This window comes from Seriola aureovittata, chromosome 6, assembly GCF_021018895.1.
Source record: "Seriola aureovittata isolate HTS-2021-v1 ecotype China chromosome 6, ASM2101889v1, whole genome shotgun sequence".
NCBI lineage: Eukaryota > Metazoa > Chordata > Actinopteri > Carangiformes > Carangidae > Seriola > Seriola aureovittata.
In genome coordinates, this window is record NC_079369.1 from 11,334,617 (window position 1) to 11,349,873 (window position 15,257).

The 15,257-nt window shown below is 43.0% G+C and overlaps 1 protein-coding gene across 3 annotated transcripts in view; it reads right to left on the bottom strand.

Annotated features, from left to right (window-relative positions):
• agbl4 (AGBL carboxypeptidase 4) overlaps positions 1-15,257 on the bottom strand; it is a 262,452-nt gene that overhangs the window by 3,473 nt on the left and 243,722 nt on the right. For all 3 annotated transcript variants that reach the window (XM_056379285.1, XM_056379287.1, XM_056379286.1), the window contains 2 exons: positions 9,576-9,728; positions 5,832-5,994 (listed from right to left, as the gene is read on the bottom strand). In XM_056379285.1, coding sequence (XP_056235260.1) covers positions 5,832-5,994; positions 9,576-9,728 — 316 coding nt within the window. The remainder of the gene's footprint in view (positions 1-5,831; positions 5,995-9,575; positions 9,729-15,257) is intronic.

Below are 15,257 nucleotides of genomic sequence, written 5' to 3' on the forward strand. Positions count from 1 at the left end.
ATGGAAATCCACTTAATAGTTTGAGAAAGTTGTCTGGAGTAAAGGGATTCCCATCCCTACAGCCATGCTGCTCACATGACTGAAAATGACAATGGCTTGAATGTAGGTAGTCACTAATCTACTGCTGATTGTCAGAAGCTGATGCACTGATATGCAGTACACTCAGAATCGTGCTCATATACCTTTTATACTGTATAAACAAACAGCCACACTCCTCGTATCCTTGACATCTTCATTCTGACCTCAGGAAAGTTTTGGTGTTTTCCTCCGTTCTCTTTCATCAGCAGAGCTCCGTGCCAGTCCTGAGCTCTTTGGCCAGGCACGCTCAGCGACAAAAATATCTCCCAGACCCCACCGTGCGCAGATGGCCTCTCAGCTTGGCTTGTCACGACTCACCGTCTATTACAGGAGGTTTTGTGATGGACGGTCAGCTTCTGAAGGAGAACTTCATCCATGGGGCGAATGGTCGGAGACGCAGAGGATGCCCTGACTGCTGTCTGGCCTGTTGCCGGGGGAAACCATAGGGTCTGGAACGAGGCTGCTGCTGCAGCAGAAAGTTATGTGTGTGTGAGCCAGGAAACAGTTGGCGGGCTGTAGCTTACAGAGGTGGTGGTAGTGGAAATATTCAGAAAAACTTCAGGTGCGTCAGTCCACATCAAGACAGCCTCCTCTGAACTAACACATGGACAAATTCTAATAACATTGTTTATACTGTATCATCAACGTCACTGGATCTCTAGGCATTATAACGATCATTGTGTAATCATTATGCAGCTATCCGGAGGTCATGGAGGTGTGTGTATGAAGCCTGTCAGTGTCTTGCCTGCCTGTCACAGAGGTATGTGAGGTGTATTCTTTAACATCCCAGCACACATAATGGTCTTGTCTAATCAATAGGAGGTCATTGCCATGGCTCAAGGGCATGCCAGCTTAGGTGCTGATGAGATACAGGACATGTGAGACAAAGGGGATGGGGACATGACTTGTTTACCACAGCTGTTTACTGTCAGCACGGCATTTAGCGGCTTTCACCATCATGTCCCTCGTGCCTAGTCCTGGCAGACAGACAGACAAGGTGACGATCAGACAACAAGGGCCCCCAGTGGTAAAATGGACAAGACACGCGGAGAATGCTGTCAAGATTGGATGGGAGTTAACAAGGAGACAAGCAAGGGGACATTCAAGCCATCAATACAGGCCACTGACAGGTCCTGTCACATAGAGGACTAATTATCAATGCTAATTAAGAGGCTAGTCAACAACAGCAATACAGAAAGGGACATTTTTGTCCCCAATAACGATTCAACAGAATGAAAGACCTCACGTCCTGTTGCCCAAAGGGACAAACAGTGGCTGATTTGAATCCTTGACCGGAGGAACTGTCACTGCCAAGGAGACACACTTCGAAACTTCAGCAACAAAATTAGATAAGTATGAGAAAGGCTTTTGTTTTCTTACAGTGTACACTAACAGGAATACAAGACACGGATTTATGCTGCTCTAAAAACACAATAAGCCTACTATTTTTATATTCCAATTATATTTCTTTACAGGAGTTCTACTCACTTGTTGTCTAGGAAAGGCTTGACTTTGTGAATAAAAGTTCAAGAAAGAAAAGCACTATGTAACAAAAAGTGCATAACAACACACACACGTCTCATATGGGTACCTGTGGTTTATGGTGTCAAGCCTCTCTTTACATCCTGTTTTATTACTATTATTGATGCTTTAGGTATTCATTTTTATAATACAATTCGTTGACAGCAGAGGTAAAGAATAAAAATGACATGAAAATAATGATGCAAAAAACACAAAGAAGGCTGTTTAGATTTGCAACACCACTGATCATTACAGTGTTCATTACATTTCAAATGCCTTCAACTCTAAAATATTTATTTACCTGTTTATTACAGGTGGGTATGAATATTTCAACCACTTTTAATGCCACTTCAACCTCGTTCAGTATTTCAACTATACTTTATATTATACTATACTATATGATTATTACTTTTTCGTATGCTTTATCAGGAAAATCTTCAGCTGTGAGCACACTCACATTTCTACAGAAAATTTTGGCTTTTCTAGCTAGCATGATTTTTCCTAACTTTCTCAGACTTTTCATGAACATCAACATTATCAGAATATGCAAAGACTACCACAACACAAATGGAGGTGTGTGTTTGAACATCTTTGTGAGTACTCATGTGAGGACACCTGTTCATGTGAGCATAGCAACAATATTTGCGCAATCAACTGTGTGTATAAATGCGTGTGTCTATGTGTGTCTGTGTGTGCACTTGCTTGAACGTGTGAGCACCTATCCATTTGTGCATGTCTGTGTGATATGATGTGTATGATGTGTGGTAGTGAAGCATATTTGCCTCCAAGCTATATCATTTGCATACTTGTCACAGCCTGTCCATTGGGTGTCAAGTTAACTGATGCATAGTGTGTTCAACTGGCAGCCCTGGTATTCGTGGAGCCCCACTGTTATGGCGAGGTGCACGCCTGGGTGTTGCTGCTTTAGCAGACAGACACGCACACACACATGAAGAGAATGAGAAGTGTGTAATTGTGTGCGCGTGAGTGTGCATGCATGCACCTTAAGGACCGGTCGCTGACATCACACACTCCTGAAGGATTATCCGACATTGTTGCCCTTGACTAGACTGTGGGTGACAACTTTTGACGAGAGGACCTCTGCATGGCTCTGTCCACTGAAGGAAAACAGCAAATTTACGGGAATCAAACACGAAAGAAAATCGCACTTCTCTTTCTCTCAGAGTTTGAAAATGTTGAATATCTGCACGTCTGTACTATGACAGAAAAAAGCAACTGCTAAAGAGCTAAATCTTTCAGGGAAGTGTTACAGCCTGAATGGCTTTTAAAGTTTCTGAATAATTCTTCAAAGTCACAGAGAATACTGTCTCTCCACAACACAAAAAAGCACACAAACCCAGGGAAGTAGGCCCCTGAAGTTCACATAAATACACATACTGTACACACACATACACACAATAGAAAGTGTCAAGCTGAGTTTTGAACAACATCCCAGATTCTCTCAACCTTGATCCATTCCACTTTCCAGTTTATACTTCACAGTGTGCACCGGAAGGTCCATCACAAAACTCAGTCTGACAACAAAAATAGAAAAACCTGGAAAAAATTCACAGGCCAAAATTTTTAATTACTGTACTGGACGGTGGGATGACAGTGAGACTGGAAGTAACCTTCCTGAAACTAACTTTATGTACAGTTAGTTCACACAAAAAAGAGATATATATACACAAAGGAGTGGGTACATGCACACATGCAAATGACCAACAATCAGCAAATCAACAACAGAGGCCTTAAGCATTTCAACACCTCTTCCCTTCACCTTTCTCACCTGGCGCACACACACACACACACACACACACACACACACACACACACACACACACACACACACACACACACACACACACAAACACACACACACACACACACACACAAACACACACACACACACACACACACACAGAGGTGTTAAATGATTAGAGGACAAAGGGAAGACAGACACACGATAGAGGTTGTCCCTGCTGTTTCAGAGAAGAGGATTCTCAGCTTGACTAGATGATATAATGAGCTGTTATGTTCTGGGTGATGAGATGAGAGAAAAGGACAGCAAAGAGAGGAGGACATGAGATGAAAAGGAAAGGAGAGGAGAGATCAGAAAACAAATACTGGCGCACACACACACACACACACACACACACACACACACACACACACACACACACACACACTGCATTACACCGTTTCCAGAGCACTTTCAAACTGTGACAAAAGTCTCGGCTGTGAGAAAGGTTAAGGTTTCAATTTTGGTAGCTACAAGTCACAGCAGTGGAGAAGGAGAAACAGGAAAAGATGAAAGGGCAAGGGCAGCATGTTTGGAAGGTGGTGGGAGTTAGAAGCCGAGGTTATTATTTATTTGTCATGTATTAGTTTAGAAGACTTGTGCGTGCGTGCGTGCGTGCGTGCCTGTGCGTGTGTGTTTGTGCGCGTCAGGTGAGAAAGGTGGAGGGAGGGGCCGTTGAGATGCTAAAGGTCTCTGTTGATGATTTGCACGCTCCATCGAGCTGACTGCTGGGGCGTAAAAAGCGACATGGTTGGTTCCTTCAACCTGCCTGACCCCAATCTCCACTCTACACCAAGTCCCTGTGCTGCATGCCCACCCTGCGGAGCCCCTCCTCCTTGTACCCCCTTCTCAAAAGGAAACACACACACACACACATTTGGAAAACAAAAAAAAAAAAAACGTCCTCCCACCATCCCACCAGAGCTGAGTTCTCTCCCAGTTTGACCTTCAGGAGAAATGTCCCCTCTACACACACACGGAGGCTCCATATTGCTTATCTTGCTTCGAGCCCAGTGCCACCTACTCAAATGAAAACACCATGTGGAATTTGCTATGTCGTGTTTGTTTAGCATAAAAGCCAGATACCTGTCTCCCCAATGTTAGGCTAACTACTTTGTTGTGGCTGTGGTGGTTCCCCATGTGCATGTACATGTCTGTATTTCCATCTTGGAATCACAGCTGTAATTTAAAGACCTGAATTGTTTCTGTGAGAAGCATTGAAGTAATGAGAAGGTGTAGAGAACGCACACACACGCACACACACGCACACACACACACACTTATCAATATGTGGAAGTGACTTGAATGTCACAAATTTTATATGCTGGTATGAATTGGAAATAACCACGTCTATCGCGAGTAAGATTGCGCCAGCTCTTGACACTAGAGGGCACTAGGGCTACATCTATATCCACCCTCCCCTCCACCTGCAGAGGATGTGTAGGGGAGCACATACTTTTCATATGTAGGGTCCTTATCGCTCTCTTTAAATCTCTCTTTTTCCCTCTTCTCACTCACTCTATCAGTAAGATCAAACCGCCATCGGCCAGCTCTCAGGAGCTCTTCAGCCCAGAGAAGGTCAGCTGAAGGAAAACTTCCTCCCATCTGGCTCCATTAAGGCACCTGTGACCTTTGGTTCCTGTGACGAATGTCTACGTGTGTGTGTGTGTATATGTGTGTGTGTGTGTGTGTGTGTGTATGTGTGTGTGCGTGCGTTTGTGTGCGCATGTTTGCGTGTGTGCGCACGTGTTTGTGTGCGTGCATGATTGCAGTTGACAGGAATCATGTTTGTTCCATTGTTCTATTGTTTATTGCAATCAAAGCCTCGACTGCGCACACACACATCACTACATATGCCAACACAAGCCCCTTTCTCCTCTCTCCTTTGTAAATGAAATCAATAGACGCAGCTATCACATCCCTATTCTGTCACTGCACATCTGTTGCAACAAGAGGCAACAAAAGAGCAACATGCTTTTCTAGTGAGTACACATGACCTGACGTACAACACGTGCACACACTCACACATGTGCACACACTCACAACCAAATATTAAAATAATGACTCCAATGATCCAATGATCCTTGATTTCAGTGGGAGATTGTTACTGCAGGAACAGTGTATGTGTGCCTGTACTTGTAAATGCTACATAGTGAGGACCAAAAACAAGTATTTTACTAACAGAGTGACAACATTTTGGCCTCACTTTCTTGTGTATCTTCAAGGGTACCTTAAAGGTAAGGTTTAGAATTAGGTTTAGGTAAATTCAGAGTGTGTGCGTGTGTGTGTGTGTGTGTGTGTGTGTGTGAAACAAGGAGAGAGAGGAAACTAAGAAAGACAGAAGAGACTGCTGTTTTTTACACGCTGAACCATGAATTTTCCTTCTACACACACGCACGCACGCACTAAGATCACGTATATTGAAGGATACATGTCTCCTCAGTGTAGGGTACAGGCGCGTTGCTGCCAGCTGTCATGTAGCTGTAGAAGGACACCTCCAGAGTGTAGCAGTAGGACGTGTCGTCAAGAAGACCACCAAGGAAACGTCTACCTGTACCGGCCTTCACCACATCCCGGTTAAAGGACGTGTTGGACTAGAGGAATACATAGGAAAACAACTCACATGTGAGACATTGAGGTGAACTGGTGGAAAGATGACAGTTCAGTCAGAAGATTTGGCCTCAAATCTTTGTGTCAGCAAAACATCCACGTTAAAGCATCTTTGAGCAATACACTAAAGTCTACAGAATTTCCCTATGGAGGTCGTTAGCCCCAACTATGTCACATAATTTTAATAACTCCTACCTCTACATCCTTAATACCACTATAAAGTTTACTTTTCAAAATGTACCAGTAGCTGTCCAAAGTTTGCCAGCTGGGCATTTCCAATATAAAATGTTTTCCAAAGTCCTGAGTCCTTGAATGGCAGATTATTTCTCAAACACAAACACTTGCAGTAAAAGAGAGAAAAATCATATTGCTTTTGTGTTCTGGTGTCCCAGTTTACACATCACTGTACTTAAAAAAGTCCACACTGCACAGCTGTACTTTGTGGTGGAAAATGGTCTGATACTGCAAACTTCTGTAAAATCACAAAGAAACTCTTGTGTTGGGCAAATCCTGTGAGTGAGTGTTTATATGGTGATGGAGTCAGCCTCTTCAAAATAAGAGCTGGTGAGACGTCATCTATGAAGCAGAGTGATAGGTAAACATGAGAAAACAGCTTTGTTTAATAAATGATCATCTGTGGTAAATCATTTACTGCTGTGGTGTTTTAAAGCAGCCATAATCAATATTTTTGTAATAATGAATCAAATGGCCATCCTGTATGTAATGTGAAAGGTGTAACACGTGACGAATCCACAGAGAATTATCATCAAACTCTGCAATTCCCCTCAAGTGTACAAAGTGTGAGAATGTTTTACAGCTCATTGTTTTGGTTTTCAAGCCCACAGCTTTACAACTTTGGTTCGTCCCTTTCACTCTCATCAGTGTTGTTTTCACTGGAAAACCTGATAAACCTGCTCTTCCCAACTCCAGACAGCAGACACATGATGTTACCATTTAAAGCATTTGGTAGCTAAAGGTGCACATATGTCCCTCATAAGTTGGTAGAGACCAAAAAAAACTGCTAAAAGGAGAGTGAATGTTGGGCCTACATTCATCATCATCAACTTACATTAAGCGGTGATAATATATCCATGTTGTATTCACTGCTTGTTTCTGCTGCCGCCAAGTGGAAAAAAATCTGTTATTGACGTTTTAAAGATTTCTGAAAGGATTGTATGTAGAAAAATTTCAGTTGGGAAAGCTACTCTGTTTAAGATAAACAGGTCAAATGTGAAGGGTTACAGGATCAGTATCATGTAAAGAGAAGTGCAATGTTAATCTCATCATGTTTTTGTTTAAATACATTAGCAGCATGGTTGAGTCTGTTAGTATAAGTGTAATATTGGATGTCCAATTAAGTGTGCCTAAAGTTCATTACTATAATTATCATTATTAACGGTATATACTGCATATACTGAAGCGTCTTGAGTCAGTCATATGAAACCCAACCATGTAATAAGTGAAATGGCTTTTGACAAGCTGAATTAAAGCAAACCTTCTATTAAATTATCAATAATAAACCATTAACATCTGCACAGAAACCATTTGTATGATAAATATTTGACTCACAATTTGATTTGACTTACGCCTGACTGTCTGTTGGTGTTGCAGTGACAGGCATTAGAGTGTATTTGCTTGTTGATAAATCAAGAGACAAAGCGGCCACAGTCAGTATCGTCTGACAGGTCTCATCAGTGAAAACGCATTAATGTCCAGTGATTTGTTTCTCTGTAACTTGCAGTAGTAGGCCTCTGGAAAAGCTGGGAGAAATTATGAAGGGCAGCTTATTTTAACAGATTCACTTTGTACAATGTCATTACAAAGCTCGGTTGTAAATGGCTATAGCAGAAAAAAAAGATCCAGTCTATTTTGGGTTTGAGTGTGTCAGCTATACTACACAAATACAATGCTGTCTTGGGAAGAGTGTGGAAAAAGTTTCCATTCACTGTCACTCCACTCTGCTGCAGTGAGAGTTGCCTTGCTGAAGTGCAGACTTGGCAGCCACCAGTGGGAGTTTGCCATGATTGTGTTGTGCTGCTGCTGCAGCTGCACTGGGCTTTAGGTAGTGCTGAATGGGCAGAGGGACAAAGCACAGTAAGGGAGATGACCCCTGGGCCAGCTGTCACACAAGCAATACAGAGAGAGAGAGAGATAGAGAGAGAGAGGGCGAGAGAGAGAGAGAAATTCTCCTGAAATAGCGTTTTACTTGTCCTTCATAACACTGGATACTGTATGGACAGTGACAATCAGTGACATTTCCATACATGTGTGGGGGAACATCCACCTGTCTAGCTTCTCCCTGTGTCCAGGTTGGCACACTGGCCATTGAGTATCAATGGGAAATAAAGGTTACTCTTTATGGTGTGTGTAAGTGGCTCTGCTATGAAATGTCACCATCAGTGAGAAAATGAAGGTCGGTGAAAGTGACACAAGGCTGAGAGAGAACAGTTTGGTGGATAATGTACCTGTATGAAAAGGTGTTAATACAGTAGATTATGCATGCATGGCTGAACGGAGGTGCATGACAGTCAGTGAGTGGATGTTTCCTCCTACATGCTCTTCTGTTCAGTGTTTCTTTCCTCCATTAATTTCCAATACTTTAATTTCCTCCTTGGTTTTCCACTCCTCACCGACCTCAGTCTACACAAACCTTCCTGTCCAAATATACCAACTAAGAGATGCACCTGCATTGCTCATACAGAATATCCTGGCCTACTTTTACAATCCTGTGCTTTGTCATGACCTATACATTGTTTTCAACTAGTAAAAATTTGTGTTATGTACAGAATTTATATACATTATTATTTATTTTGAGGGGGGTCTTTCTGCCATTGCTGCTGCTGTTTTGGCACACCAACATTTTCCATATCTAATACTGACTGCTTGCTGTATTTTTTTTACATAGTTCATACATTTTAACATGCATATAACACATAAAGTTTAAATCAATAGATATGTGTTTCAGCATTTATTCTGTATTCTGTTATAAGTTACTTTTCCTGAATTTTCCCAAAAATGTTTATAAAGATTCATATACTCTTCTTCTACACTACCCTCATCTCCTCTCTTTCGTGGTCAAGGTGAGAATCTTTGTGCACACATGCCCCTTTCCTCTGCACACCTATCCTGACAAATAATTTAAAACCTCTTGTGCATGTGTGGTCATGTGTAAACAACTTACATGTGAGTATGTGTCTGCTGGGTTCATAATGTGTTGCTAATTAATACATAGAGTACAATGTAGTCTGTGTGTGTGTTTTTATTCCTAACCTTAAAATTAACGAAGCAGGTGTTTCAACACCTTGCTTCAAATGCATGCAGTTACACATATTGCAACCCTAACCCTTACACATATTTACACCTGGGAGATGCCCACTGCAACCAAGGTCTTCACTTTCGTGGCAGTAAAAGTGCAGCAGTTGGCAATTAAGTGCCCGGCTGAACACTATCTCACCAGCAGTTGCTGAGATAGGGCTATTTCATGCCTCGGGATTGAAGCTGGTGACATTCCGCTCTTTAGCCCGCCTGTCTGGTGTGTATGTGCGCGTCTGTTTGTGTGACTTACGAAGGAGAAGTCGGGTGCATTTTGGCACAGCAGTCTGGGGAAGACAGCCTGTCTCTGGACACGCTCCTCGTCCTCAAACACATTGCCGTACATGAAGCCATTCAGCATGGTGGAGTGGGCATGAACATCAATGTAGAACTCCAAACTCACCCTCTGATGGAGGAAAAGAGGGAGGAGAGTGAAAGAAAATAGAGGGACAGAGAAACAGAGAGAGGATAAAAAACAGCAGGTTAGAGAGGAAGATGGGATATTTTTCTGAAACTGTGAGCAACAGTGCACATAAGAGATTCTCCCCTGAGAGTAAGGGGTGTAAGGCCTGTCTTTGCTCTAGGGAGACTGTCCGCGGGAGAGGTCTCCACCCATGGGATGACTACAGACCCTCCAGACAGTGCGAACTGAGAATACACTCATACCTGAAAGGAGCCAGCCACCCGCACATGACTTCAATCAGACTGTCTTCCTGAAGGACACACCAACAATACATACAGTACATGGACGTTGAGGTGGATATGGTGGACAGACATGCACACATACACACCCACACAGATTCATCACATACCCCATGCTTATTATTCAGGTGAATATTGACTTCATATTGACTTGACTTATTCACTAACCTCTAATTATAACCCTCAGCAGATGTAGGACTTTAATGCTCATAAAGGTCAGTTTTGGACAAATATGTTGATTTTACAAAACCACTGGAGGAAAGGCTAAGTTTGCTTGAGAGATTTAACTGATGGGATTGTACACTGATAGGGTGAAGGTGAAATGTGTTAAGCTCATCGGAGTCCATGTAAAATCCAGATGCCACGTAACACAGGCTGTCCCACACTCACTCATCAACTCAGTGCAACCAAGTCTATACAACAGAGTAATTCAAAGTGGGTTTAAGCATGTTGTGTGTTCACATAGCATATGGAAGTAAATTAACTTCATCATCATCTTTCAAACTTCATCAAAAACGTCATTCCAACAGTAAACTAATTTCACTTGATTTTGAGGGCCCTGTCAATGGACACACTGTCTCACAATAAAATGTACAAAGGAGCCCAACACCATCACAACTCCTCCACACATGCCATTTTTTCTGCTTCTCACAAAGACACAGCGGTTGAAACCAAAAATCTCAAATTTGGTCATGAGAGCCGGTTTCAGAGCATTTGATGGTGTTTGCAGCTGCACTTGAAGATACATTCAAAGTCTCTGCAATTTTGGAGAATGACTGACCTTCATGTAGAATAGACTGTTGTTTCTACTTAGTTGAGCAGCTCTTGACATAATATGGATTAGTACAGTTGTCCTATAGAACTGTTTACTGCATACCAACACTACCATGACACAACACAACTGATGGTCTCAAACACATTACGAAGGCAAGAAATTCCACTAGTTCAGGAGATTTAATCTTACATAGTTTCCAATTCAGTAAAGGTCTTATCCTAGTCAACATTCATGACTATACACAGTGTATGCAGTTTAATCTTTAACAAAAAAATCTGTTGTATTTCTTCGCCCCTAAACCATGCAGGACATGAAGACTGGCAAAATCAACCTTGCTTGGCAAAAACATTCTCACTCCAACAGTCTTATACTGGTTCTGAGAAGGGCAGGAATTTAAGTCCCCACGAAACCATACACCTACCCCTCACACAAATACACACACACACACACACACACACACACACACACACACACACACACACACACACACACACACTCTGACCCTTAACTCAGGAATAGTCCCAACCAGCATCCCTCCACTCTGCCTCCTCTCTCTGTCTTATCACTCCATTCTTATTCTCCAGGTTTTCACCCTTCTCCCTCTCTTCTTCCTCTTCTTTATCTCCTTTCCTCCCTCCCTCCCTCCCTCCCTCCCTCCCTCCCTCTCTTTCCGCTCATTCCACATTCAGCACCACACCTTGTTCCCTGTGGGTTGTAAAGAGGAGTGGAGGAAGGGAAGAATGAAGGATAGTAAAGGAGAAGGAGAGATAGTGGGGGAAGAAGTGGAGGGGGAGTGAACAACAAAATCAGACAAAGACGGACAAAACACAAAGAGAGAGAGAGAATGATGCATATGGTGTGTGTGTGTGTGTGTGTGTGCGTGTGTGTGTGTGTGTGTGTGTGTGTGTGTGTGTGTGTGTGTGAAGAGACAGAGAGGGGCAGGGAAGAGCAAACAGGAAAAACATATAAAGATGGGGGTACAAAGAGAAAGAAAGGGAGGAAATAAGTACATAAAGACAAACACAAAGGGAAAAAGAGAGATAGATAGATAGAGAGAGACAGAGATATGTGTAGAAAAGGTGTAGAGAGATTGACAGAAGAGAGAGAAAGAAAAAAAAAGAGAGAGAGAGAGAGGGAAGCGGTGCTTGGGCGGCCCAGGCGACGCAGTGTGCCTGTGTTTGAAATTCCGCTCACAGCCAAAGCAATTTCCTGGCGGTGGCTGTGCTGTCAGCTGCTTGGCTGGCTGGCGGTGAAATATGGTGGCTGGGAGTCGGCCGCTAGCAGCCCCCGACAACCTGATGGATGGAGCCCCAGAGGAGAGGAACAGCAGCAGGAGAAGGTGGGGGAGACGGGGACAGAGGGAGGGAGGAGGGAGGGAGAAACAACAGAAAAACAAAACAGAAAAAAAAGAGCAAGAGGGAAAAAAAAGCTAAATGCAGCCAACTGAGCTGTTGTGGTGATGTGAGGTAGCTGGTGTGTGTGTGTGGGTGTGTGTGTGTGTGGGAGAGGGGGTGGAGGGTGGGGTTGAGTGGGAGCTGGAAGAGACAAGAGGGTAGATGGGGGAGTATAGGAAGAGAGGGAAGGTAGTGAGAAAGATAGATCCAGCTCCATCAGACAGAGGAAGGAGTTGCAACCAACCAGCCAGGGTCTAGACCAAGCAAACCGGCCTAATAATTACCTGGGTCTCCTCCCTCTGGAGGAGGTGGAGGCTGAGAGGTGGGAGAAGGATAAAAAAGGGGAGGAGATAGAGGTGGTTGAATTGGAGGAGGGTGGACAGGCAGGTGATCAAAAGTGGCAGACTGAGTGTAACAGAGAGGTTAACTGGCTGTTACATGGAACCCCAGTGAATAACTCAGGCAAATGATGTGAATGACATATCTGTGAATTCAGTGGACCTCTTTGATTCAGGTCTTCCTTATTAACTCAGTTTTTAACAAGTTCAGTAGATCTCAATATCACAAGAAGCTTGATACACTACACTGCCAAAAGTGTGTAAATAATTACACATTACACGGTTTGTGATTGTTGAACAAAAGCACTCCGGGAAAAACTTTATACAAGATTTCAGAACCTGGCTGCAAGAATTTGCTGGCTTTAAACCAGAAGAGAACATGTGAGGCCAGACACTGATTTTTAGCAATGTTTGATGGGGTCGAAGTCAGAGCTCCGTGCAGGCCAATCGTGTCCTTTCCACACCACACAGAAATAAGAGCTGAATAATTGTTTTGATGTTTGGTACATTAAAGCATTGAATGGTGCAGTAGCTGAAGCAAATTATGTATTTAGCAATTTCAGCAATTTAATAATTGCTGATATCAAAAGTCCATCTATGAATATTTGACAAGAAACAAGACATTTGCAAACATTACATTGGGCTATGGGAAATTATGATGTGATATTATTCTGACATTTTATATAGACTGAATGATTACTGCTCAGAAAACCATTTCTTTATGGCCCTTGCTATAAGGATGTAAGGGTACAATGTCATGTTGAAACGGGAAAGGACTTTTCCCAAACTGTGACTTCAAAGGTGTGAAACATTAGCCTACTATTATAATTTTTTAAGGTATATGATTGTAATCTAATACACTTTTTTATCAAATTCAGTTAATATCTCCACATGGTCTGCTAGCTGACCGTTCTGTTCTCTGTAAATGGGAAATAAACGAAGGGGCTCACACTGAGCCATTTCAGCCAATCATCAACAGGGGGCGTTCGTGCTTGTGCACAGGACAAGGGGCAAGGAACAGAGAAGAGGAGAGATGGGCGCAAGGGGGCAGTGGGAGCAGGAAATGGTAAATCTGCTACATGCTAACAGATAGTGCCAATTTAAGGATTACCAGGGGAAGGAGAAGGAGCAGTCTACCTTTCTGTCACTGCCAGACCATTTGGAGTTTTGAACAGGATTGATTAGGAGATTAGAGATAGCTGAGAAACAGCTAAAGAGGAGAGGGTCAGAGGAACAAAAATTGAAAAAGAAATACTATGATCAGGCAAAGGCTTTCCAGTGGTGGAGACTGCACAGCTGGACTGTGAAATAAATTCAGACCTGGACTTATTCACTGCGACAGGCCCGCACCTCAAATGACAGGCACACAGAGATGACCGTGACAGAGGCTGATGAGACCGGTAAAAACTTTAAAAACTTTATGGATGTTTTGGTACACTGGCTGACCGACATGGCACTGCTCTTGCCTGTTGCTACGGTAGCCAACTGGGATTTGTCCCAGTAGTCACAATGGCCAGTCCAACTATGATGGAGAGACCTCAGTGAGTTGAAAGGCACGAAGACGGATGTGGAGTCTGCTCTGTTTCTGCTTTACAGGTGGGTAACAGCTTTGCGAATAGGTCTGGATCTCGTTTGCTAATGTTTGTGATAGCTAACACCTACTGGTTAGTTAGCAAGCAGGTTCTGGTGTCATATGTGTGTGTTCAGTATCATTAAATTACTTGCCCATGGACATTCAGCTGACTTTCCAGTTTCTCAAGATATGCTGTTGGTGTGATTTTGGCTATGGTAGCAGAAGAGTTGAGTATGCATCTGGTGTGCTGGTTAGGGGAAACTGCCTCCTCTTCTCTGCATGTTATCTTTAAAGCAGTGACTGCAGCCGCAGTTTGCTGTCTAGTTGTTTGCTCTGTATCATGCTATTTATCTGTTTAATGTGCAAAACTTTTATGACCAGAAAGACCTAAAAACATTTGCTAGGACAGTGGATTTGTTTGGTTAGATGCAAAGTTTGAAATGCTATGACAGGTAACGTTACCTTCCTTATTAGCTTAGCTGCAAACCTGCAGTCTTCTCCTCTGTCACTTCACTTTTGTATACAACTAACTCTCTTACTCTGCTGGGTTTATGGTGCTGTGTTTGTGTGCATGTCATTGGTTTCATGATGTTTTATAGGTTTGTTTTTTCTTCAGCTATGAGAAAGAGTATCCACTTCCACACCGCATAAGACGCTATGGATACCACCATTGTGTCGGTGCTTTGGCATTGTGTGTCCATGAATTTGGGAGGAAGAGCCTTTGAGGGAGCACTAAAGGGAGGGGTATATTTCTTTTGTTGTTTTGTTCAAATATCAATGCCTTCCCTAAACATGAAAACAGCCCATACAGTGGCTCATGTGGGCAACAGACAAATCCACCAGTCCAACACAGATCCACCTCAGTCTGTCCTTGTCATGATTGAAACCCAGAAGGTTTCTCCTTCACAGCATCATGTGAAGGACAGTAGCAGTAGCAGTAGCAGCAGTAACAGTAAAACAGCCATGGAGCCCCCACAATGTCATGTCCAGGCTTACTACAATACTCAGTTAATGCCCTGTCAATCAGACTGAGATGGTTCTGAAGGCCCCACCACTGTGATTGATGCTTCAATTAACAACCCGCTCTGACCTCCAGAATTGTTCATTTGAAATTGTAATTAAGCAATTAGGGGCAATTAAGAAACAGAGACTG